The sequence below is a fragment of the Quercus robur genome, chromosome 4 (assembly GCF_932294415.1).
Source record: "Quercus robur chromosome 4, dhQueRobu3.1, whole genome shotgun sequence".
Lineage (NCBI taxonomy): Eukaryota > Viridiplantae > Streptophyta > Magnoliopsida > Fagales > Fagaceae > Quercus > Quercus robur.
Window position 1 is genome coordinate 1,549,699 of NC_065537.1, and position 22,846 is coordinate 1,572,544.

At 32.5% G+C, this 22,846-nt stretch overlaps 1 protein-coding gene, 1 long non-coding RNA gene and 1 pseudogene across 7 annotated transcripts; 2 read left to right on the forward strand and 1 right to left on the reverse strand.

Annotated features, from left to right (window-relative positions):
• Window positions 1-1,620: 1,620 nt before the first annotated feature.
• On the reverse strand, window positions 1,621-6,066 carry LOC126720306 (protein STRUBBELIG-RECEPTOR FAMILY 8-like). 3 transcript variants are annotated; one of them, XM_050422638.1, is made up of 3 exons: window positions 5,823-6,066; window positions 4,382-5,495; window positions 1,621-3,275 (listed from the first exon to the last, which is right to left on the reverse strand). In XM_050422638.1, the coding sequence occupies exons 2-3, from the start codon at window positions 5,469-5,471 to the stop codon at window positions 1,840-1,842; spliced, it is 2,526 nt and encodes an 841-aa protein (XP_050278595.1). In that variant the 5' UTR covers window positions 5,472-5,495; window positions 5,823-6,066; the 3' UTR covers window positions 1,621-1,839. The 3 variants fall into 3 exon arrangements, with proteins under 3 accessions (XP_050278595.1, XP_050278597.1, XP_050278596.1); XM_050422640.1 differs by having other exon boundaries at window positions 4,382-5,500; XM_050422639.1 differs by having other exon boundaries at window positions 4,382-5,533.
• Window positions 6,067-11,214: 5,148 nt separating this feature from the next.
• On the forward strand, window positions 11,215-12,660 carry LOC126724592 (probable polyamine transporter At1g31830; annotated as a pseudogene).
• Window positions 12,661-15,278: 2,618 nt separating this feature from the next.
• LOC126720308 (uncharacterized) lies at window positions 15,279-17,514 on the forward strand. 4 transcript variants are annotated; one of them, XR_007653342.1, is made up of 3 exons: window positions 15,279-15,568; window positions 15,761-15,880; window positions 16,378-17,514. It is a non-coding gene; the product is annotated as an uncharacterized LOC126720308 (long non-coding RNA). The 4 variants fall into 4 exon arrangements; XR_007653340.1 differs by having other exon boundaries at window positions 15,797-15,880; XR_007653339.1 differs by having other exon boundaries at window positions 15,279-15,880.
• Window positions 17,515-22,846: the final 5,332 nt, after the last annotated feature.

Sequence of the window (22,846 nt, forward strand, 5' to 3'; positions counted from 1 at the left end):
AGAAAATTCTCAATTGGTTTCTGTTTGGTTAGTGAGAAATGGTGGTGGTGTTCTGCTGAATGCTGAGGGGTTGAAGAAGAACGAAATTTTAGGGATTGAGGTTTAAATTGGTCAAGAGATTTTGGCGAAGGTTGTGTATAGAGATCAATTTGGAAGAGGATTTGAGAGGCGATTGATTGGTAAAGCTTGTTGGTTCTCCCTTTTTTTTTTTTTTTTTTTTTTTTTTTTTTTTAACTTTATCTTGGTCAAATCTTGATTTAAATTTTAAATTTCTTTATCTTTGTCAAATCCTGTTAGTTCTTTCAAACAACTTCTGTAAATTTATTTCTTGTTTGTAATGTGATTAAAGTGGAAAAGATTTTGGGCGTAGAAGATTGCAGTTTATTCATCCAAGAATCGTTATTCTAAAAAAAATTTGAAAAGAAAGAACAAAATTATTTTATTTTATTTTAGTATATTAGATTTGTGAGATATTTTTTTTTTTTAATTTTAAAGCTTTTAGGTAATTTAATTATATCTAATAATTAAACCGATGTGGCATGATATCATTGGGCCAATTAACATATGTGATAGACTTAGGCAACACTTAATGGACATATCAACACCAAACATAGAAAGAAGGGTTTTTTGTTTTTGTTTTGTTTTTTTTTTTTTTTTGTTTTTTGCCTCCTCAAAAATGATGCCTAACATTAGGGGAGCATATCAAGATTTTAAGATATAAATTAAAAATTATCCCAAAATTTAATAATTTATTTTTAGTAAAACTCCTTTTTTATCCCTATATTTAGGAGTTGTTTTCAATTTAATCCTTATACTTTGAAAAGTTTCTACTTGGTCATTGAGTAGTTCAAAATGTTTTAATTTCTGGAAAAAAAAGTATAAAAAAATATTTCAACATTTTAAAAGTTCTGTGACATACATTGACATTAAATATATGCCTCAAGCCAGAATGAATTAGGGTGAGATTCAAAGTATATAGAACAGAAAATTATGAAATCACTAATTGAATCGCAAGTCTCATAATATTGAGTGAAGTAATCATACTTAGAAGAAGGATGCCATTGAAATCAACCTATAATGTCTTTAATTTTTCTTTTGTATGACAATTAAAATTGTAGGGTCACGTTTCGCAGCCCAAGCCCAAGATGTACGAGATCTTGGACCTGTGAGCCCTATACAATAAATTTGTAGAGAGTGTGTCAAAAAGCTAGGCCTCAGTGCAATAATGGCAGCTTTTCTCTTAGATATTATTATTATTTCCCTTGTTATCTTCTGTTTTAATACTTTTCCTATTCCATGGAGTGACCCGGAGTGCCACTCTCAGTGATAGGCCGTTGGCTGAGGAGGGATTCTTCCCATGGCCGAGGAGGGGTTCTTTCTTGGACTGGGCCCTTGACCCAACGTGTATATTGGTATGGGCTTCCCGGTCCGTTACCCCCACAAAAATAATTTGAACCTCACAACTAATAACATTGAGTAGTATAGATAAAGAATGTGCTTGAATCAACCAAAATAGATCTCGAAAGAGCAAATTTATCCAACTGACCAATAAGGTATCTCCCACTCCACAGAGCCCATTGAACACCCAAACCTCACAACAAAAGGCAAATCAATCAAATCTACCAAAAGAAAAATTCATTAACATTCAAGATTGCATTAGGATTCAGAATTATCATAAACAGATGAAAACTATTAATGTCAAGTTATTTATATTTGGCCGGTAGCTTCATCACCTCCACTGCGAGGAATGCCACAAACACATCCATCTACCACGCCACCTAACATTAATGTTAACGTTCAGTTGGTTTAACTACAGTTAAACTAATCGTGAAATGAACACTATTCAGCATCTAGATCCAAACATGCATCCAAGGCTCTTTGTAGGCTTTTTACAATCTCAGTCATTGAGGGGCGATTTAAACCTTCAGGACTTACACAATCTACTGCTAGGTACCCAACATATACCACTGCCTCTATTTCAAATGGGGTGGGTGGTGGTACTTTTGGGTCCAAAACCTTCTGAATTTCACCTTGGACGATGTATGGCGCTACAAAATCAACGACATTCCGTGGCACACCATTTTCATCCGAATGAATTGCGTTGTACCCGGACAACATTTCTAGCAATACTACTCCAAACCCGTACACATCACTTTTAGTGGTCAATTGTTGAAGCCTATAGTACTCAGGGTCCATGTAACCAACAGTGTCTGCCGCAAGAAGTGAAAGGGGTGACTCAGTGTCCATGGGGGCCTTCAAAGATAGGCCGAAATCAGTCACCTTGGCAGTCCATGTGGCATCTAATAATATGTTAGACGACTTGATATTGCAGTGTATGATTGGTGGAACTGCATATACATGCAGGTACTCAATGCCTCTAGCTATGTCTAGTGCCACTTTAATCCGGGTAACCCATGACATTAGAGGAGTACTTGGAAGCTTATGAAGATGGTCATGAAGGATACCATTTCTCATGTAATCAAAGACCAATACATACTCATTATCATCCTCACAAAATCCCAATAAGCGAACAAGATTCTTGTGACTAAGGCGGGACAAAGCTTCCAATTCACTTAGGAAATCATTGTCATGGTACTCGCAATCGTTCACATATGATTCATATGGTTTAGACTTTGAAATTTCAGCTCGCTTAATAGCCACTACTCCGCCATCATTTAAAGTGGCCCGGTAGACTGAGCCAAAGCTACCTGTTCCAATCTTGTGATCTTCTGAGAAGTGGTTGGTGGCTTCAAGTAGCATTTGCAAAGGAAATTCTTTCTTACCCACAATTCCTATCAAGTCTTTGAAGCTTGTTGTTAGGAGTGTGCGTCTAGGAATTATCTGAGTTGTCTTATCATTTTTGGAATTGTTTGTTCGTGACTTGGCAGTGGAAAAGAATGACAGAATGGATTTTTTTTTGGAATGAGAGAATTTTGGAGGTGCTCCATTAGATTCTGCACTATTACTGCTCTTCCACTTACGAAACTCAAACAAGTCTTTGAAGGTAACTTTTCGGATTGGGTGTATGGGGCTTTCAGAATTACTACTGTCTGATTGAGACCTAGCTGGTGGGAAGGATGACATTATGGAATTGGAATAAGGAGCTAATTTTGGAGGTATTTCGTTGGATTCTGAACTAGCATCAGTTTCAGTGTCAGAGTGGTAGGCTGGGAAGAGTGATGCAATGGAAAGCTGCCTAGGGAAGTTTGGAATAAAGTTTGCTGTTGCATTCCTTTTCCAACTGCAAGGGTCTGAGCTGTTGTTGGCAACAAATTCTGTAACCAAAAATATCAAAATATGATAAGAAAATATCTAATTCTCATTTAATTAGCAAAAGAAGTTAAAACTTTGTTTTTATAATCTAAAAACAGAGTAATCAAACTGGTCAAACTGGTTACAGTGTAACCAATAAGCATGTGGCAAACACTACAATTACTAAATAACAAAAAGTGTACACCATATGACCTGTAGCATAGGAAACTATAAAAATTAAACTACTTTCGTTTATGCAGACTGTACAAGAAATTCAGAAGAATGCTTACTGCTTTGTTTCAATTCTTTGACACTCACCCTCATGATGGAGTATGGGAGCATAGATTTGATCACAACCATCTTAGAGAAAAGCGATGAATATACCAACATGAAGTAGCTTTATATTATAGTCCCAGCTTGTACCTTGTCCCTCATGGCAATCTATTTCTATCTGTTTAATTTATTCATGAAAAACTGGATTGAATCCATATGAAGGGCTCCCAGATAGTCACTTAATAACAAAGTTGGTTGAGAAGGAGAGACATTGTGGTGCGAACACCAGAATTTTGATCAGATCATTGCATTTATTGTGATTATAGTATTTATTTCTGATTTCAGCATTTTCAGTTATTTCTTTAAAAAAATAATAATAATAATAAGAAATTCGTAAATCATTGGCAAAACATATATACTATCATCTTCTTGCAAAGAAATTAATTAAAAAAAAAAAAAAAAAACCTAATATCAATTATCTCAAGAGAAGATTAAGAGCATCCATATCAACTCATACAATAGTTTCTGTCTATTTTTAGCACAAGAACTTACTGTTTTTATTTTACTTACCCACTTTTCAAAAACTCTCACATCAAATTATATATTCCAAACTCTATTTCATTAAAATATCTAATAGATTCTATGTGAGTTACCATAGCCATTTCACCATTTGGTAGTTCCTCAACATAATGCTTAACAAATGTGATTATGATAAGTAGAGTAATAGAACGTACATTGTGATTTGTAGCCCTAGCATCCATAACACAAGTATTAACCACTATTTCAGAACATATCAAATGCCTCAATTCGCAACTGAAATAAGGACTATGACAGTTCTGCCAAAAAGGAAAATTACCTGCCATAAAAGTGGACTGAGTGGCTGGCTGAGTTACATTGTTGGCCATGTGAACTTCATTATTAGCAAAATCAAAATTGCCTGACTGAATTTGAGTTCCCAACATAGCCAAGGATTGTTGGCATTTCTCTTGAGTGAATGAAAATGAAGTAGAGGCAGAAGTAGAATTCTTTTCAACTTGTTCATCTTGAAGATTGACTTGGTGTACCACAGTGGACTTCTTTCCCTTTGGCTTGAAGCTAGGAGGGTAGCCATAGATATTGTAACACTTCTCAACAGTGTGACCCATCACTCCACAGTGATTGCAGGTGGAATTGTTTTTCCCCTTAGAGTTCTTGTTATTGTTGTTTCCTGCAAGATCTAAATTTTTTTCCACACTGCATTCCCTTTCTTCTTGAATCAATAAAGAGTACAGTTCATTGATGGATGGGAGAGGATCCATCAACAGAATTTGTGCGCTAACTTGAGAACAGGATTCATTAAGACCCATTAAGAATTGCATCACTAAATCTTGATGTTGAAGATCACTGAGTTTTTGACCTAAGTTGCACGTGCAAGATCCACAAGAACACACTGGAAAAGGTCGAACACTTTGCAATTCATCCCATAAAACCTTCAATTGAGTGAAATATGAAGTCATTGATGATTTTCCTTGAGTAATACCAACAATATCCTTCTGTAATTGAAAAATCTGTGGTCCATTTCCTTGTGAAAGTCTCTCCTTCAGATTGTTCCAGATTTCAAGAGCAGTGTCCCTATAGATTATACTTGTAGCAATTTCTTGAGAAACAGAATTGAGGATCCATGAAGCAACCATTTTGTTGCAGCGAATCCAAGCTTGAATTGTTGATGGTGTTTTGACCATTGGAGATGAGAGAGTGAATGTGCCATCAATAAACCCCAACTTGTTCTTGGCAATCAATGCCATTCGCATTGATCTCGCCCAAGTTGGGTAATTCTCTCCCATGAGAGGTTGATACACAAGCATAGCACCAGGGCTTTCTTCATGGTGCAGGTACAGAGGATTTGATGGATCATCCAAGATGGATGAGCTTCGAGAAGAGGATGAAGAAGTTGAAGTTGAAGCCATTGAAATGGAAGTGTTTTCAGCTTGCTGCTCTAACAATATATAGTTATCCGACAAGAAAATATCTAATTTTCATAAATTAGGAAAACAAGTTATAATCTTTTTTTATACTCTAAGAACAAAGTAATCAAATTGGTTAATTACAATACAACAGCTGTTCGACCTGTAGCATATGACAGAATTGACAAGCACGATAACTAGTTACTAACAAAAACATACAAATCTGTAACAATTAAACTATTGTTTTTTTAGTAGAATGCTTGCTTTTGTTTCAAATCTTTAACAAAAAAATTACGAATACAAAACCATAAATTGCAATTACATATTTAGATGCTAAAATTCTTTGAAGCTTACTTGTATCAATTTAGTGCTTCTGCATATTGATCCAGGACAAAAAATTCTGGGAGATTGACATAATTGAATTGGTAGAGAGAGAGAGAGAGAGAGAGAGACAGTTTGAAAGAATTGCGATTCAAAATGGTGTGTTGGTATTCATAAGTTATAACCATTTGAAAGTTTTAGCAAAGATATGCTTTCTACTTTCTCACGCACTCTAGAAGAAATAAAAGAAAGAAGAGGAAGTTCGAGGAAGTTCCTCCTCCGCTGGACAATGTTATTTCTCAAGTCTTTTTGTCCAAGATTCGTTTAGTCCTCCAATTCCATGTCTAACACGTGTATGGATAAAAAAACTTAAATTTAACACCTTGGATTATATTTTTTTATTATATTATCTATGTTTGTAAAATTTTTAAAAAATTAAAGATCAATAGTTATGTCATTAATAAATTTTTTTTTAATTTAAAAAAATCAATAAATTGTTTAAATTGCAATTTTTTGTAGTTAAAAATTATACATAAAATATAATTATAGATTATATAGTAAATAATTTCTGATTGGTACAAAATTTGACATGTATATTAAGAACGTAAAAAATATACAATTCAATTGTTAGATTTTCGAAATATGTAATAATACTAATGATATTAATAAAACTATATATATATATATATATATATATATAAAGTAAGTTGGTTATTAGGCTGGGTCACCCAACCTGATTAGAATCTAATCAATATTTATTTAGTATTTGTTTACCGTGAGTATCCAAAATGAAGTGGAACAATGTATATGTTCATTATCTCACCTTTTATGAATAGGTGTAACTGTTTCTATAAATAGATGTCCCTCATTTCATTTTAATTATTTTTTTTTTCATGCATGGAGTCATATTCTGAGAAAGGGAGACACGAATACGATTATGCAATGGTGGTTTTTGGAATTTTTTTTAGAGTGGTCACTAAGAAATTTAAATTATCGCAATATTTTTATTTGTACCATTTTTTTAAAGAAAAATGAAATTAGAAATTATTTTTATTGAATAGGTTGAACGAGTTACAAATTTTATCTTTTTGTTTTATAATAGGCTTTTTGTTGAATAATTTTTTCATTTGTTGTTGTTTGGCAAGGGCGATGCCACCTTATGGCCAGGTTGGTCCCAAGACCACCCTTACCTTTAAAAAAAAAAAATTATACATAATAATTTAAAATTTTATATTTATCTACCTTCAAAAAAAATTTTGGGAACACCTTGAATTTTTTTTATACCAATAAAATTAAATTTTGGTCCATAATTTGAGCAACTTAACAATATATTAGGGTCTTTCAAGAAAAAAAAACCACATGCTTTTATATTCTTTTAAGTCTATACTATGGCTTAACTTTTAGTTTTTGTTTTACCTGACACACTGTCATTGTACGACTACTTTTCTCAAAAATATTATAATATATATTATACAGCTAATTAGTCAAAGTCACGTAAATTTAGTTTTTTTAATTGTACAACTAATTTTCTTTTTTCTTTTTCCGATAATTCTGATTAGAAAAAAATAGTAGTTTTAGTTAATTAAGTGAATAAACTTAAAAAGTTACTTAATTTTTATATAACATCAATTAATTCATTATATATATATATATAATAAACTTTTTATTTTTATGATTATAATTAAACCTGTGATCGTCCATTCTAAGGAAATTTGATTAAATTTACACGAAAAGTGTCACTAAATATTATGTTTTTACATTTTTCTATCATATTATTAGTAATAAATTTATTATATTTTTATTTATATAATTTAAAATTTTATTAATTATATTATTTATGACGTCACCGTTTCGACCATTGGTCGAATCTCGGTCCGACCAAAAAACCACGGAAAAAACCCCAAAAAAAAAAAAAAAAACTTGAACGAAAATCTGGAAAAAAAAATTATAATAAAACCACTAACAAGGCTTAAACCAAATGCCAATAGAAAAGCCCAGTACAAGATCAATCTCATATTAGACTAAGACTATCGCTACTCCAACACCAACACGATTACGTTTTTAATTCAACAAATAATTTTTTTTTAAAAATCCTCAATGCCTCGTGGATTCACAAGTCATTAAACAATTTAAACTAAAACTAAATCAAACCTAAAGGCAAAAAGAAAATAGGAAACTCACTTACTCTCCCTAGCCATTGCTGTCCATCCCTGTTCAGCAACACTAACAACAACCACAATTGAACTCCACAAGTTTTATGTTATAAAACTTTATGTATTTGCGTGTTTTTTTATTGTTGTTGTCAATATATAAATTTTTCTTTTTATTAGATTGTGTAATTTATATTTCTTGAGGAATACCCTAGAAAAAATTCCTAGAGCCGCTACTGTTGTTTGGTCTTGTCTTGTTTTTGTTTGATTTATGTTTGTTGTTATTTTTGCTTATATTTATTGTTGTTATTTAAGCTTTAAAAAAAGTAGGGATTAAGAATTATTTTTGGAGGCAAAATTAATTTTGGAGTAATGCTACATCCACGGTATTTTTACAATAAATCTTATACAAAAAGCTGTTATTGGTGGGTAAAAAAATAATATTAGTATTTGGCCCAAATTAAAATTAATAATAGCTTACTACATTAAATTTGTTGTAAAATTATTCTGAAAATGTTATGAATGTAGTAGCACTACTCTTATATTTGTTGAACCCAAATTTTTGTAATTCTCAAGTTAGGGTGTTCAAAATTTTTATTAGAGTAGTTACAATAAGTTAGTTTAGCATATAATATGTTTTTGACAAGTGTATATATACATTTTTTTGCAAGTTAGGGTGGTTCTGTGACCACCCTAACTTGCATGTAGAGTCGCCACTGCGATTATGTTCGATATGCATGGAACCCTAACTTGCGTTTAGAGCCACCACTACGATTATGTTCGATATGCATGGAGATTGTAGTTTTTTTTTTTTTTTTTTTTTTTTTTTTGCATGTTGTTAATCATTGTATTTTAGGAGGTAGATGTCCTATCCATGAGTCCCAAAGCACCCTTCATGAAATAACGTGAGGGTGCGTAGGGAGATTAAACTTTCTAAATATGTTACTAATGATGAAATAAGTAAAGTAGGGAAATAAAAAGGACACGATTGACGAAATCCCACAAATTACGTCAATTTGGCATTTTAGAAAGAAGGAATAACTAGCAATCACTTAAATGGGGTTTTAAATATTACTAATTAATTTGCCTTTAAAAAAATCGATTTAACTATAAAATCAAATGAATAGTAAATAGCCTATAATAGAAACATATAATTTTTTAAAAGAAAAAATCATTTTTTATATACAAGATAGAAATTTTATTTTTGCCTAATTCAAGTGTATATATATATATATATATATGTGTGTGTGTGAAGCTCTTTCCTAAGAGATTTGAATCTCACCCCTTACCCTCCACACCCCATAAGCACTTATACCTATGGAGTGAACAACACATGTGGTGATAATAGAAATATATGGTTAATCATAGTAATAGATTATATTATAATCACTTACCTTTTAAAGTAATTTAAAAGTAGTAACTAATATTTTGATTACATCTTTTCTAAGATTTTTTTTTTTTTTTTTTAAAACAAGGAATAAGGTTTGTACTAAATCAGGAATATATTTCCTTCTTGAGTGCATTGCTGCCATTAAGGAATCTTTCCCTTGGGTTCTCAAATGAGTTGCCAATCCTCAAGACACAGGGAAGTATGAAAAATGCCCCATGTATTGCACCTTGCTCCAGAAGTTATAAAGATTGATTTGCAAACCCTTTATCCCGTGGCCCATATCATCTACAATATAGTGAGCCAAAAAACCTTTTTTTTTTTTTTTTCATCACATGGTTTTGGGAGTTAATCGAAGACAAGAATTAGTCCCCTTTTCTTTGGGCTTTTATGTTTTAAATCCGACCCACTATGAAATGAAAGCCCACCAGTGAGGACTTGCATGGCTAGCGAACAGCATTGGATTGGGAGGGTAGGCGCTGTGTGTGTTTTTTTATTCAACTAGCCGCCGCCTTTTGTTTACCTCCCTCTCTAGGGTTCTAGTGATAACCCTTCTCTATAAAATAAAAGAGACCTGTTAGCCCACGGTTAGAGCAAAATTGTTAAGGGGCAGACTTTGCTGCTGCTACAGGTGATTTTTTTTTTTTTTTTCTTTTTTCTCTGTGTGTTTGCCTTCTTCTTCTTAGAATAATGTGCTTAATTTCTTTAATCCTTCTTCTACTTCTCTACTCAGATATAGCTTTGTTCTTATTTTCTTTTCTTTGAGCATGATGTTGATCTCTTTCTTTTTTATTCGTTAGCTTAGAAGAGAACAAGCTGCTCTGCTCTGCTCGATCGTGTAGTCATCAAGTAGAAGAAATTTGAGTTGAAAGGTATTGAGCATCGAAATTCTCCTCGCTGTCTGCTTCTTTCAACGCATGATTTCCCGCTATAAATCCCTCTGTGTCTTTTTGCTGTTGTTTCTAATAATATACTATATTACTCGAACGCATTCTTCCCCCTTTTTTTTAATGGCTGAAAGTCAATGCCGCTTCTAACAATAAATAAACCATGAACACTAAAAAGATTTTTTTTTTTTTTTTTTTAAAAGATATAATATAATTTGAACACTAAAAAGATTTTAAAAAGAAGACATAATATAATGGGAAAAATACTAGTAGACACTAGTGTACATGCATAAGGGTAAGTGCACTGTGCAACTGTACATTAGTTGAGGAATATGAGAATTTTATATTCTTCTCTGTCGTTCTTTCTCACCCTCTGACACAAACACACACAATGAGACGGTGTGAGCGAGATGTGAGAGCTGAGGTGAGGTGTAGCGTAATATGACCTAGGCCTTGAATTCAAGGTTTGATACTGAAATGGCGCAGGTTATCTGCTCTAAACATAAGGAATTGCATTTCTTTCATGGTTCATTGGATTTCTGATCTTTCTATTCTCTTGTCTATTCTTAATTTTACCTTTCTTTTCTTTTCTTTTAATTGCTCAAACATGTCTAACTCTTCATTTTACATATTTCTAATAAACCCTTGGAAATGTTTCAGATATCTTACTCCTTGCTTTATTTTATTCCAAATTTGCAAGTGGCCAATATCTTTATTATTATTATTATTATTATTATTTGTGCGGTAAGTTACTAATGTGTAATTCCTTCCCAATGGTTATATTTACTTGGAATCTCATAAAACTCATCTGTTATTTTGTTGCATATTATATGTTTACCTTGAGAATTACTTGGTGGCAGAATGAAAGTTTTTTTTTTACTATTCACTTGTGAGAGATTACGCTTTAAGTGTGTTTTTGTGAGTATGCATGTTTTAAATAAAATAAAATAAAATTTTATATGAGAGAAAACCCTATGTTTATCTTGTTGACAACATAATGTATGCAGAAATTGAAGAACACAGCAAACTAGCAAGCATTTGGTGCAATGGGAGACAATAGTGGTGATGAATATGTGTCAGTTGGTGCAGTACCGCCTCTTAGGGTAGATAACTTCAAAAAAGTTTCACTTTTGCCTCTTGTATTCCTCATATTCTACGAGGTTTCTGGGGGACCATTTGGGGTCGAGGACACTGTTGGAGCTGCTGGTCCTCTTTTAGCCCTTCTAGGCTTCTTGATCTTCCCATTCATATGGAGTATTCCCGAAGCATTAATGACTGCCGAGATGAGTACCATGTTTCCTGAGAATAGTGGTTATGTGGTTTGGGTTTCGACTGCATTGGGTCCTTATTGGGGATTTCAACAAGGCTGGGTGAAATGGCTAAGTGGGGTTATTGATAATGCACTCTACCCAGCTTTATTTCTTGATTATTTGAAGTCGGCAATCCCGGCTTTAGGTAGTGGTTTACCAAGAATCCTAGCTGTGTTAGCTTTGACTGTTGTCCTCACTTACATGAACTATAGGGGGTTAACCATTGTGGGATGGCTTGCTGTTCTTTTAGGGATTCTCTCAATTCTTCCTTTTGTAGTTATGGGGCTTGTGGCAATTCCAAAGTTGGAGCCTTCTAGATGGTTAGAGGTAAATCTACATGATGTGGACTGGAATTTATATTTAAACACTTTATTTTGGAATCTTAATTATTGGGACTCAATAAGCACACTTGTTGGGGAGGTGGACAACCCAAAGAGAACTCTTCCAAACGCTTTGCTTTATGCTCTGATATTGGTAGTTCTTGGATATTTCTTCCCTCTTTTAATTGGTACAGGCGCTGTTCCAGTCAACCGAGAGTTGTGGACTGATGGGTATTTCTCGGACATTGCTAAAATTATTGGGGGAGTTTGGTTGAGATGGTGGATCCAAGGAGCTTCAGCAGTGTCAAATATGGGGATGTTTGTAGCTGAGATGAGTAGTGACTCTTTTCAACTTTTGGGTATGGCAGAACGGGGTATGCTACCTGAGTTCTTCGGCAAGAGGTCTCGTTATGGAACTCCATTGATAGGGATTTTATTTTCAGCTTTTGGTGTGTTCTTGCTATCATGGCTAAGCTTCCAAGAGATTGTAGCAGCGGAGAATTTCTTGTACTGTTTTGGAATGATTTTGGAATTCATAGCATTTGTATGGTTACGGGTAAAACATCCCATTGCATATCGGCCTTACAAGATACCTGGGGGAACAGTTGGAGCCATTCTTTTGTGTATTCCTCCAACCATATTGATCTGCACTGTGTTGGCTCTATCTACACTTAAGGTATTTCTTGTAAGTATTGTTGCTATGATGATTGGACTTGTGATGCAGCCTTGTCTCAAGTATGTGGAGAAAAAGAGATGGATCAAGTTCTCTACTAATTCTAACCTCCCAGTTCTAACAGGAACCCTCATGCCGCAATGATTAAGTTGACATAGTATTTATTGACCACTAGAATGCAAAGACTTACTTTCAGTATTTACAAAATGTTGGAATGAAGGATTGTGATTCTAGTAATCTTTGAAATAAGTTATTACTTGTTGGAGAAGCATCTTTGGTTTGTTAATGCTATTCATTTTTTCTATCTTGTGGTTGCATATTGAATCTTATGATTTTTTTTTTTTCAAGAAGAAAAGAAGAAAGAATCAATCTTAGGATTTTTATTTAGAAGAACTTAGAATTTATTTTGCTGATCTTCTACACTATTAAACCAAGTAAAACCATGAATCAATTCGGAAATCGGAAAACAACATGAAAAAAATACAATAAATAGAAGAGTATTGCATTGTAATCTATGTAGATTACCAAAGTTTCTAACACAAGCCAAAATTTTCTTTGCCCTAAGCATAAGCTTGCATAATTGGCCAGAGCATTAATGCTGGTTCTTTATCTCATACAACCTTTTGGACTTGGCCTCTTTGATTTGCGCTTGGGATTGGCAAAAAAAAAAAGGTTAACCAAATATCAATAATAGATTTGTATAAATCTTCTGTACTACTTTTTATGTTCCACAAATCACAACTTATTATGTATTTGTTTAGCTTTCCTTATAAAATAGTCAAATTTCAAAATAGAAAAAAAATATGATAAATTGTAATTGGTGAAACATAAAGTGAAACACAAAAAATGATACAACAGATTTGTATTCATCTGTCATTGTGTGTGTCCGCAGTTCGCATAGCATGTGTTTAAGTATAAGCATTCTAGCAGAATGAAGACTTTGCTCATGATTATGAAATCCCATTTCTTGAAGAATCTGTCATTATTTTTCTCTCTATTTTTACACTATTTTCAAAGAATACCACCTAGTTGATCTAGAGTTTCTTTGTGAACTTTTTGGTATTTTTTTTTTTGTGAATATTGTTTAATTTGTTGTAGATTTGAATTAACAAATATATATTATAGAAATAAAAATATACTGTTAAAATCATTATGATGGTGTTATCATCTCTTTTTTTGTTCTTTGTTATTAGTAGGCTCTTGGATTTTGTTGGCCCTAATTTACCCAAATGTTATACGTACAATTTCAGTGTAGACCAGTCCTCAGTACAGCCTTTGTTGCTTTGTCTTTTGAGATTTTTGTTTTGCTTATGTGTTTGTCCTGAATGAATGTCTCTATTCTTGTCAATTTCTTTTCGTTTACCTAATTTGGCTTCTTTGAAATTGTTGCACTTTTCAAATCTAAATCTAATCTCTGATTACGAGAGTTGGATACATGGTATAATTTCAAACCTAAGACCAAAACACCATCTTTTCTTCACGATCCTGTGGTCTGATCTTATAAACAAATGGTAGACGTAGGTAGGGCCTATAAATATAACAATTTCATTCAATTGTTACTTCAAGAAAAAGAAATGTATAAAAGCTCTCAATAAGTGATTAATTCTGATTATTTTTTACCAAAAGGTAGGACTTCTTGTATGTTGTCATGTATGAGACTTCAGCATGTTGGATTCGACTTCCCAATTCAACATTTTTTCTTGCTATTTGCAACCATTTTTAACTATGCGAACTTAACAGTTATCACTTCAAAGTGTGACCGTGCACACTTTTGATATGTTGAAGAATAAATGCGGAGTTATTAAAAAACATGCTATCTTATCTATTTCATGTACAAAGACTTATTGTATTTGCTACCATGGTTGTTCATAATTTTGTTAGAATACATGATAAGGTTGATGAGGAGTTCAACATTTATATTCATAATTCAATTCAGGTGACATATACTTGGTGGTTTAAGTGCTTCGAACAATGACATTTCAACGAATGTGTTGTGCACACAATAATATCCCCATCAATAATATGTGCGAAGCTCTCTCCTAAGAGATTTGAATCCTGTTCCTTGCCTTCCATATCCCACAAGCGCTTATATTTGTGAAGTGAACATCCAGTCAAAGGTGGGCGGTGGTAATAGAAACTTATGGTTAATCATGGTAATAGATTGTATTATAATCAATGACCTTTTAAAGGAATTTAAAAGTAGTAACTAATATTTTGATAACATCTTTTCTAAGATTTTTTTTTTTTTTTTTTTTTTTTTGGAAATAACTTTGTCTCCAAATATGTTTGGAGCCCAAGATTCCAAAAAAAAAAAGATAACATGTGTCCTATCATGTGCAATGCGCAAATGACTTATTTGCATTACACATGATAGTGATAGATGTCATGTTCCTATTAGTGATTGGAGCCTAATTGAAGCCAAAATTTATCCTCCTCCTCCTTTTTTTTTTTTGGGTAGAGAATCTCTTTTCAAAGAAAGTATTTTTGTTGAGAATGTTTTCTAAGAAAGTAGGGTAAATTGCAAATTACACCCCTAAAGTTTGGAGGTGTTTAGATTTTACACTTTGAAATTTCTAAAATTTGGATTTTATTCCTTGAAGTTTGGGAATGTTTGGATTTTACCCCTCCAAATTCTGAAACTTTAGAGTGTAAAATTCAAACACTTCCAAACTTTAGGTGTCAAAATCCAAATTCTGAAACGATAAAGTGTAAAATCTAAAAGTTTCAAACTTTAGGAGGATAAAATCCAAATTCTGAAGGTCAAATTCTTTTCTTTTACGTTAAACCTTCAACGTCTCCCTTCTATTCCTAAATTTGCAACCCCTTTCTTCCCTACGTCACTATCACGACCATCACATCAGACCTTAACCTGCAAGACTGCAACCCCTATCTTCCTTATATTCCTTATGATTCTTAAAGATTATAGACTTCTCCAATACTTTAACTATTTAGTCAAAACACTCTCTAATCTGTGATATTATAATATATTCACAAGTATTTGTTCTGCTATGACCCAATTACAGAGACAATGGCATGAACACTGCTTATCTATGTAAGGATGTTAGTTTTTCTTTGATTTTTTGGGGTATTTTCTAATTGTTTTTGCCGTGATAAAAAAATATTTAATTTTGATCAAAATTATAGAGGCAAAGTAAAAAACTTTGAAAAAATCAGAATTTCTATTGCTTTATATATTTATTTGGGTAGGTAGAGGAATTCTGATGATGGGCTTTGTTGGTGATAGAAATAGATATTTGAATAATCATTTTCAAAAATTCAGAAACTACAAGATGGGATTCGTCTAATCTCTTGCAAGGCTAAGTACAAGTCCTCCAATGACCAGCGATCACACAACAAATTCAAGGTTTTATTTCTTCTTCATATTATTTATGTTCCTGTTAATTGTTTGATTAAATTTATTGTATATGATATAGTGTAATTTGAAAAAGCTGGCCCCCTTTTTTTCCACCATTTTTTTTTGAAGACGTTTAAATGCTTTTGGAAAGCAAATGGATTTTGCTTTTTAGCGAGATATTGCATGGTCAATCCAAACTAAATGGCACAGTGAAATTTGAAACCAGTTCAATTTTTGTTATGGATCATTTTGAAGTTTTTTCTTGACTTTTGTCAATGTTCAATTGTAGTGTGGCATTTTTTTGGGTGTATTCATGTTGTAAAATATTCTTTTCATTCCCATTTAGAACATGTACACCACATGTTTGACAAAAGGTCTCACTCAAAATTGAAACTTACCAAATAACACTATTTGAAATCCCAAGCAAGTTTGCGGTAACTTGCACCCAAGTTGTTTTGAGGGTTATCAATGGATTGTAGCCAACTTGCTCAACTTTTTTCAAGCAGAAGGTTGTAGGTGTAGCTGATTTTGTGGGGTTGAGGGGGAAGATGCTCTTCCTACTGTCTGGGGCTGTTCCAAAATTCAGTCGGTCTAGTAACATGACGTGATGGAATGTGTGTTCAACAACTAGCCTTCTTTCGCTGAACTCATGGATTGGGCTTGGGATAGGGACCAAAAAACATGTGAACTCACTACCATGCTATCATGGGTACAGTGGCAATGAAGAAACAAGATTCACCAGCTTGTGCTAACGAGAAGGAATGAAATCATACAATGGGCTATTATGTATATTCTAGTTATGCTTAAGAAACAAAAGCACATAAGGATGGGCTGTTATATTAATTCTAATTATGCCTTTTGTTCTAATACATAGTGTTTATTCTAATTATGCTTTTATTCACCCCATAATTCTTTGTAACTCTTACCTCTCTGTTTTATAATTCTACATTTCATAGCTTTATTTTTATTTGTTGGGTCCTAATTTGGAAGACCAATTTTACTGTCAATTTTGATTGTGTTTGTGGTTCTGGATCCCTGAGCTTAATGCTGATACCATGAAATGAAGCAATTTCAAGGCCTGCCCAATAGTCACCACCAATATATATGGGTACCTTCTTTTCTCATTCTTACTCTCTTTGGAAGACCACCAATTTAGTTTTTTTTTTTCCTCGTTGGATTTGATATATCATTTTCTCAATCCCAAAAAAAATCCTTACTCAAATGGAAATTCCTCCTTCCATATGGATGGATGGAAGGTACACCTAGCATTCAAAACTAATTGACTATTGCAAGTTATGCTATGACTACATTTGACCTTAGGCAAAACTTTTTCGACATTGGATCCAAGGGCAAGGATGTGATTCCCATGTTGTCGAAGGTACATAGCAAAAAAAAAAAAGTTATTGAAGTGGATGCTAAAGACAAAAATTGAGAAGTTGTTGTTGCTTCCAAGGCAATTGATGAAGGACCATGGCCAAAGATGAAAATACTTATGTAACCATTCCTTATTATACTTATTATTTGTCAATTTTAATTTGATGTAGAAAGAAAACGTTATTGTCTACAAATTTTAAGATTGATTTTATTTTTTTAATTCTAATAAATATCTAGGAAAGACAAATGGCGTTTTTGCATTTTGCTAATTTGTTTGAACAACCAATGATGAACTTTCTACGCTTGAGACTTGGGATGTTAAATTTGATACTATGTTGGTATATCCATTGATATAGTTCATTTTTTGCTTTATAAATTTTGAGTGTTTCCTAAATTTTGTTTGTTTTTGTGAGATTTCTATATAAGAACTTTTAGGGTGGGTGGATAAGGTCCATGGTCTCACCATATATATTTTCTTTACTAGTAAGTAGTTAATTCAAGTATTTGCAAGCATAAGATTGAAAGAAATAATAGGTTTGATTTGTTAGCAATAGTAATCTCTTATGTATATTTTCTTTTTCTTTTTTCCAAGTGATCATAACTTTAAGCAAAGTGAAATTTTAAATAGTTTTTATTAAACTTCCCCCATGCATTGCACTGATTAGTGACTAGTATATATATAAAACCGAAACCTTTGACCATTTGTTGACCTCTCCAGAGCTTGCCACATCATCAATCATTTTATTTATTATTTTTGTATTTATAATAAATAAATAGAAAAAATAATACACCAAAAAACAGAAAATTTATATAAAAGAAAAACGACCGAGCAAGCATAGATTCACTGTTGAGTAGTAGTTCGTGTCATACAAGAAAAGCGTGTGGGTACTGGGTACAAGGGTTTACTTAATTGCTTTGGTGTTTGAGGGATGGCGTTTACACTAAAAAAAATTAGAATCACTATACTCCCATCTCCCTCCCATTCACTCCCATCCCATCCCATCCAAGCCTCTCTTCCTTGCGGTATCAATAACTCTATATTATATTATCAGCAAAGGTAACCTAATTTGATTAGGAATCCATAACCATAACCAAATTCAATTAGGAATCTATAATATTGTATTATAAATAGCTTTTCTTAAGGACTATTTGTTACAATTGCAACTCACAGCTGAAAATTTGTATTTTTCATTCCTCTCTTCCAAAAATGTTTATTTCTTGCTTCTTGCTTTATAATTCTGTGTATCTGTAATTGAGTTTCTATTGTTGTCTTTGTGTTTGTTTAAATTTCTCAGTGAATATACAAAATATGTTGAATATATAATGTGGGAAACATATCAATGTTGCCTTGGAAGATTTTACTTTGAATTTATTTGCAAAATTATTAATTTTTTTTACGCTAGAAAGTGTTGCAGTACTTTAGCTTTTGGTATCTCTATACTATTTCTTTTCTCACGTTTTTTTAGTATTGTGCAGTAAGACTCTTAAATTTGATCAATTGTAATATGTGTCGTGGAGTGATGGGAGCTTTGAAAGTTAGATGGTTCTTACTGGAAATATTGTTGTTAATTTATGGCTTTTAGGATCATTAGGCCGTTGTTAATTAAGTTGTACAATGGCTTCTTTTCCTTTGTCTTTGGTAAACTAACTGTGGGATGACTCAATTTTTAGTTTGAAATAAATCAAACAAGTAATATAGTTTCACAAATGCAAATTTGTATTGATAAATATGTGGTACAATTCTCTAAAATTACAAAAGAGTGATCCTCTAATTAAATCTCCTTGAAAGACCAATTGATTGGAATTGTAATAATGTGATTTTGACTCGAACACTAAAAATCCTTCAATTTGACTGAGGGATGGATCGAAGACCCTTGAAACAAAATTACAATGAATCTCTAGCTATGAGCCTATTAGAAATTCTTTGTTCTTCGTGTTCTTGGTACGTTCTTCGTGTTCTTGGTGCATTTTTCGTCTTCGAAAGTTTGTGGTGGAAGTCTTCGGTGCTTTAGAGGCTTGAATTCATAGAGCTTCGTTGATTTATGGTTTGTTGAGGTTTTTGGAGGCTTTTGAGCTTGATTCCAGCAGACTTCAAGATCTAGGTTGATAGTTTGGATGGTTTTGCTTCAAATGTTCTTCGATTTTGAGGTTGAAGTTCTTGAAGGCTTTGAGGCTTGATTCTTGCAAAGCTTTTGTACTTCTAAGTGCTTCTAAATCTTCTCTGATGCTGTTTGAACTCTAGATGGCTTGGTCTTTTCAAATGCCTTAGGAAGGCTTCTATTTATAAGAGTTTGGGGGTGGGTGAGCAACACGTGGCAGAGTCTGGTTGGTGACACATGTCACAACCTGATTGGTCTGCTTATGTCATTGCTTGCACGTGTTGGATTGCTTATGTCATTGCTTACACGTGCTGGACTGCTTATGTCATTGCTTACACGCGCCTATGTGTGATTAGCATTTTGCATGCTTTTCATGTTTTTACCTTAATGAAACTTGGCAAATTTCTAGTAATAGTACATGATGCTTTGTAATTAGCTGTACTTTGTGGACTTGGTACCGTGATGTGTCAGCTTGTGATAGGTCGGGAATTTTCCTTCTCTACACTAACAATTCAATTTTTTTTTTTCTTTTCAAAAAGTTAGTTTTTTTAGCACAATTTAGTTTTTTGTAGCACAATTTCATACCTTTATAAAAACACAAAGAATATATTTCATATTGTGCTGTTTGAAACTTGAAATTATTTTTCAAAATAACTGGTGTATATTGTAGGAAAAGTAGAGTTATATGGGGAGACGATGCATAACTTGACAAGAATTCTATTAATGTTGCCTATATAACCAATTGTTTGATAAATTACACTATTTTATGTTGTTTATAATTCTGTTTCAACGTGTAGAGAGTTCAGGTGATGAAACGAGATAATTCAGAAAAGTCTCATCAGCATTAGTAGTTAAAGATATTGACTAACCCCCATCATTATTTTTATCTCTCTCTTATATTTACTTGTAGTGTAGTCTAATATATTTTGTTCTGTTTCAATAATTTTTAGGCTCTGAATCTTCTGATTTGCTAATTTTTATGACCTTTGGAAAGTTTTAATTGGTGTATATTGTAGGAAAAGTGGAGTTACATTGGAAGATGATGCATAACTTGAATGGAATTCTTCTTATGTTGCTTGTATTATCAAATATAGTATGTTGGATATACTTTGAGCAATTACATGCATTAGTGTATGATTAAGAATATATTTTGTTCAAAGCAATGCTTGAAACTAAATGCGATTGATTGGGTTCCATTGATTTTATTAGATAAGTTATGTCTTGGGTTTTACATATATTTCTCTATCGTGCAGTCATATATTTCTCTAGGTTCTAAATCTTTTGATTTGCTAATTTTTATGGCATTTTGAAAGTTTTAATATTTGAATTTTTTTGGTTCATTTTTTACAATATTTGAATATGTTTGCTAGATATCAATAGCTATAGTCATGGATTGTTCTCTTAAGAGTACCTTATCTTTGTCTTATAGTTATTTATAGTTTAGCCTTATATATTTTGTTTTGTTTCAATAATTTTTAGGCTTCAAATTTTCTGATTTGCTAATTTTTATGGCCTTTTGAAAGTTTTAACTTCTAAATTATTGGGTTTATTTTTGCAATATCTTAAACCGGTACCTTATTTCTTATATTTCTCTGTTGTATAGTCATGTATTTTTTTTCAATAATTTCTTTGCTCTAAATCATCTTTTTCTTTATTCGTTTTTTGGAATTTTGGAAGTTTTAATATCTGGTTCTATGATTTTCACTTTTTTTCCTAAATCTGTAAAATTTTGATAGATTTCAATAGCTGTAACCAGAAATCATTCTTTTGAGGTAACACGTATTTCAATATATTTCTTTGTAGAGTAGCCATATTCATATATATATATATATATAATTTTTTTTTTCAATAATTACTAAGCTTTGTATATTAAATTTCTTTTATATTTTTAGCTTTTTAGAAGTTTTAAGATTTGACTTTTTGGGTTCTGTTTTTGCAATAACTGAACTTGTCAACTATAGCCATGGATTAGTCTTTTGAGGGTAACTCCATCTTTCTCTTTGAATTTTATACATTATACATTTATGTAAAATTTTCCCATATATTGTATGGGACTAAGAAATATGAATTAAACTTAGTCTAACCTAATAGATTTTACTTTTCCTCATGTCATGTGTTAGTGATTGAGCCGAATTTGACCTAATCCCATGGGCCAAATCATAGACCTTTATTTATTAAACTTTGTTAGATTCTAAAAGTTTAGAACAATGCAAACCGTGAACACAAACTTATCTAGATATAGATCCTAGAGTCTATAGGTATTATTAAACAATGCTCAAGGTGATACAAGTCAAGATTTAAGAACATACAAGCTACAGAAAGAAGAATTCGAAATCAACCTATTTCGATCGATCAAAAGATAGGCTCAACTGATCGAAACACGTATTTGCAGAATTCTATTTCAACCCAAACTCTACTTAAACATATTGGGTTTCAAGTAAAACACTACTAGTATATAAAGGAAACCCTAAGCACGTTTTTATAAGGCTTTTCAGAGGGAAAAGAGTGTGCCTCTTTTGTAGATCTAGGGTTTTGTACCCAAAAGCTCTCTAAAGTTTTCTACCGATGTTATTCCTTGAAGAATCTCAAGATCCGGTATTGTAGAAATTGCTGCATACAAATTCAACGTCTAAGGAGATTTAAAACCTTTGAGTGGAGTCTCAAAGTCATAAGTGTGAGTGCTTGTGTTGCAAAGGCTTAATAGAGAAGGAGTCCGCGGATTTGGAGCTTGCACGTGTTCGTGTCAGTAAGTTCTACATATGGTAGCAATAGGATGTTAGTGGTCTAAGTCTTATTATAAACTTCGATTTTCTATAGTGGATTTGTTTTTTTTCTTGAGGATAGCTAGGTTAAATCTTCCTCATGTTTTTTACTAGTTCGCTTTTCCTGGGTCATCACATTGTTGTGTTATTTATTTTTTCGCTGCTTTGCATGATATAATTATTTTGTTTTAACCCAAATCTAAATAATAAACCTAAGTATTCCCTTGGTTAATTAATTAGGTTAAACAATCTAGTTTACTGGGATCTAAAAACTAACAAACTTATTAATTAATATATCATTTGTTTCATAATACATTATATATTTATGCAAATTTTTTTTGAGCATTTCATAGGTTAACGACTAGTAATATATTATATTTAAAACCAATGGATAGAAACATAATAATAGTAAAATTAGAAATTTAAAAACAAAACCATTGCAATATATGCAGCAATCGTATATTATCATTATTTTGGATAATATCCTTTAGCTCCAAGAAATAAAGGAAAGAGGGTGTGATGAGCTAAAGAAAAAGGGTATCCCTATTCGTGTATTCTAGAACTCATACATATATGCATCTCAAACACTTGCTGAATGTAACAAAGTGTTCTGTTGTGTATGATAATCAAGAGGATTCAAGTGGGTTGAGTGGTTGTGTGAGCACTAAAGTTTTTGTTTTGAATTTGAGTGGTTGTATTAGAGTTAGTTAAAACCTACTGAATGAGGGGGAGAATAGTTG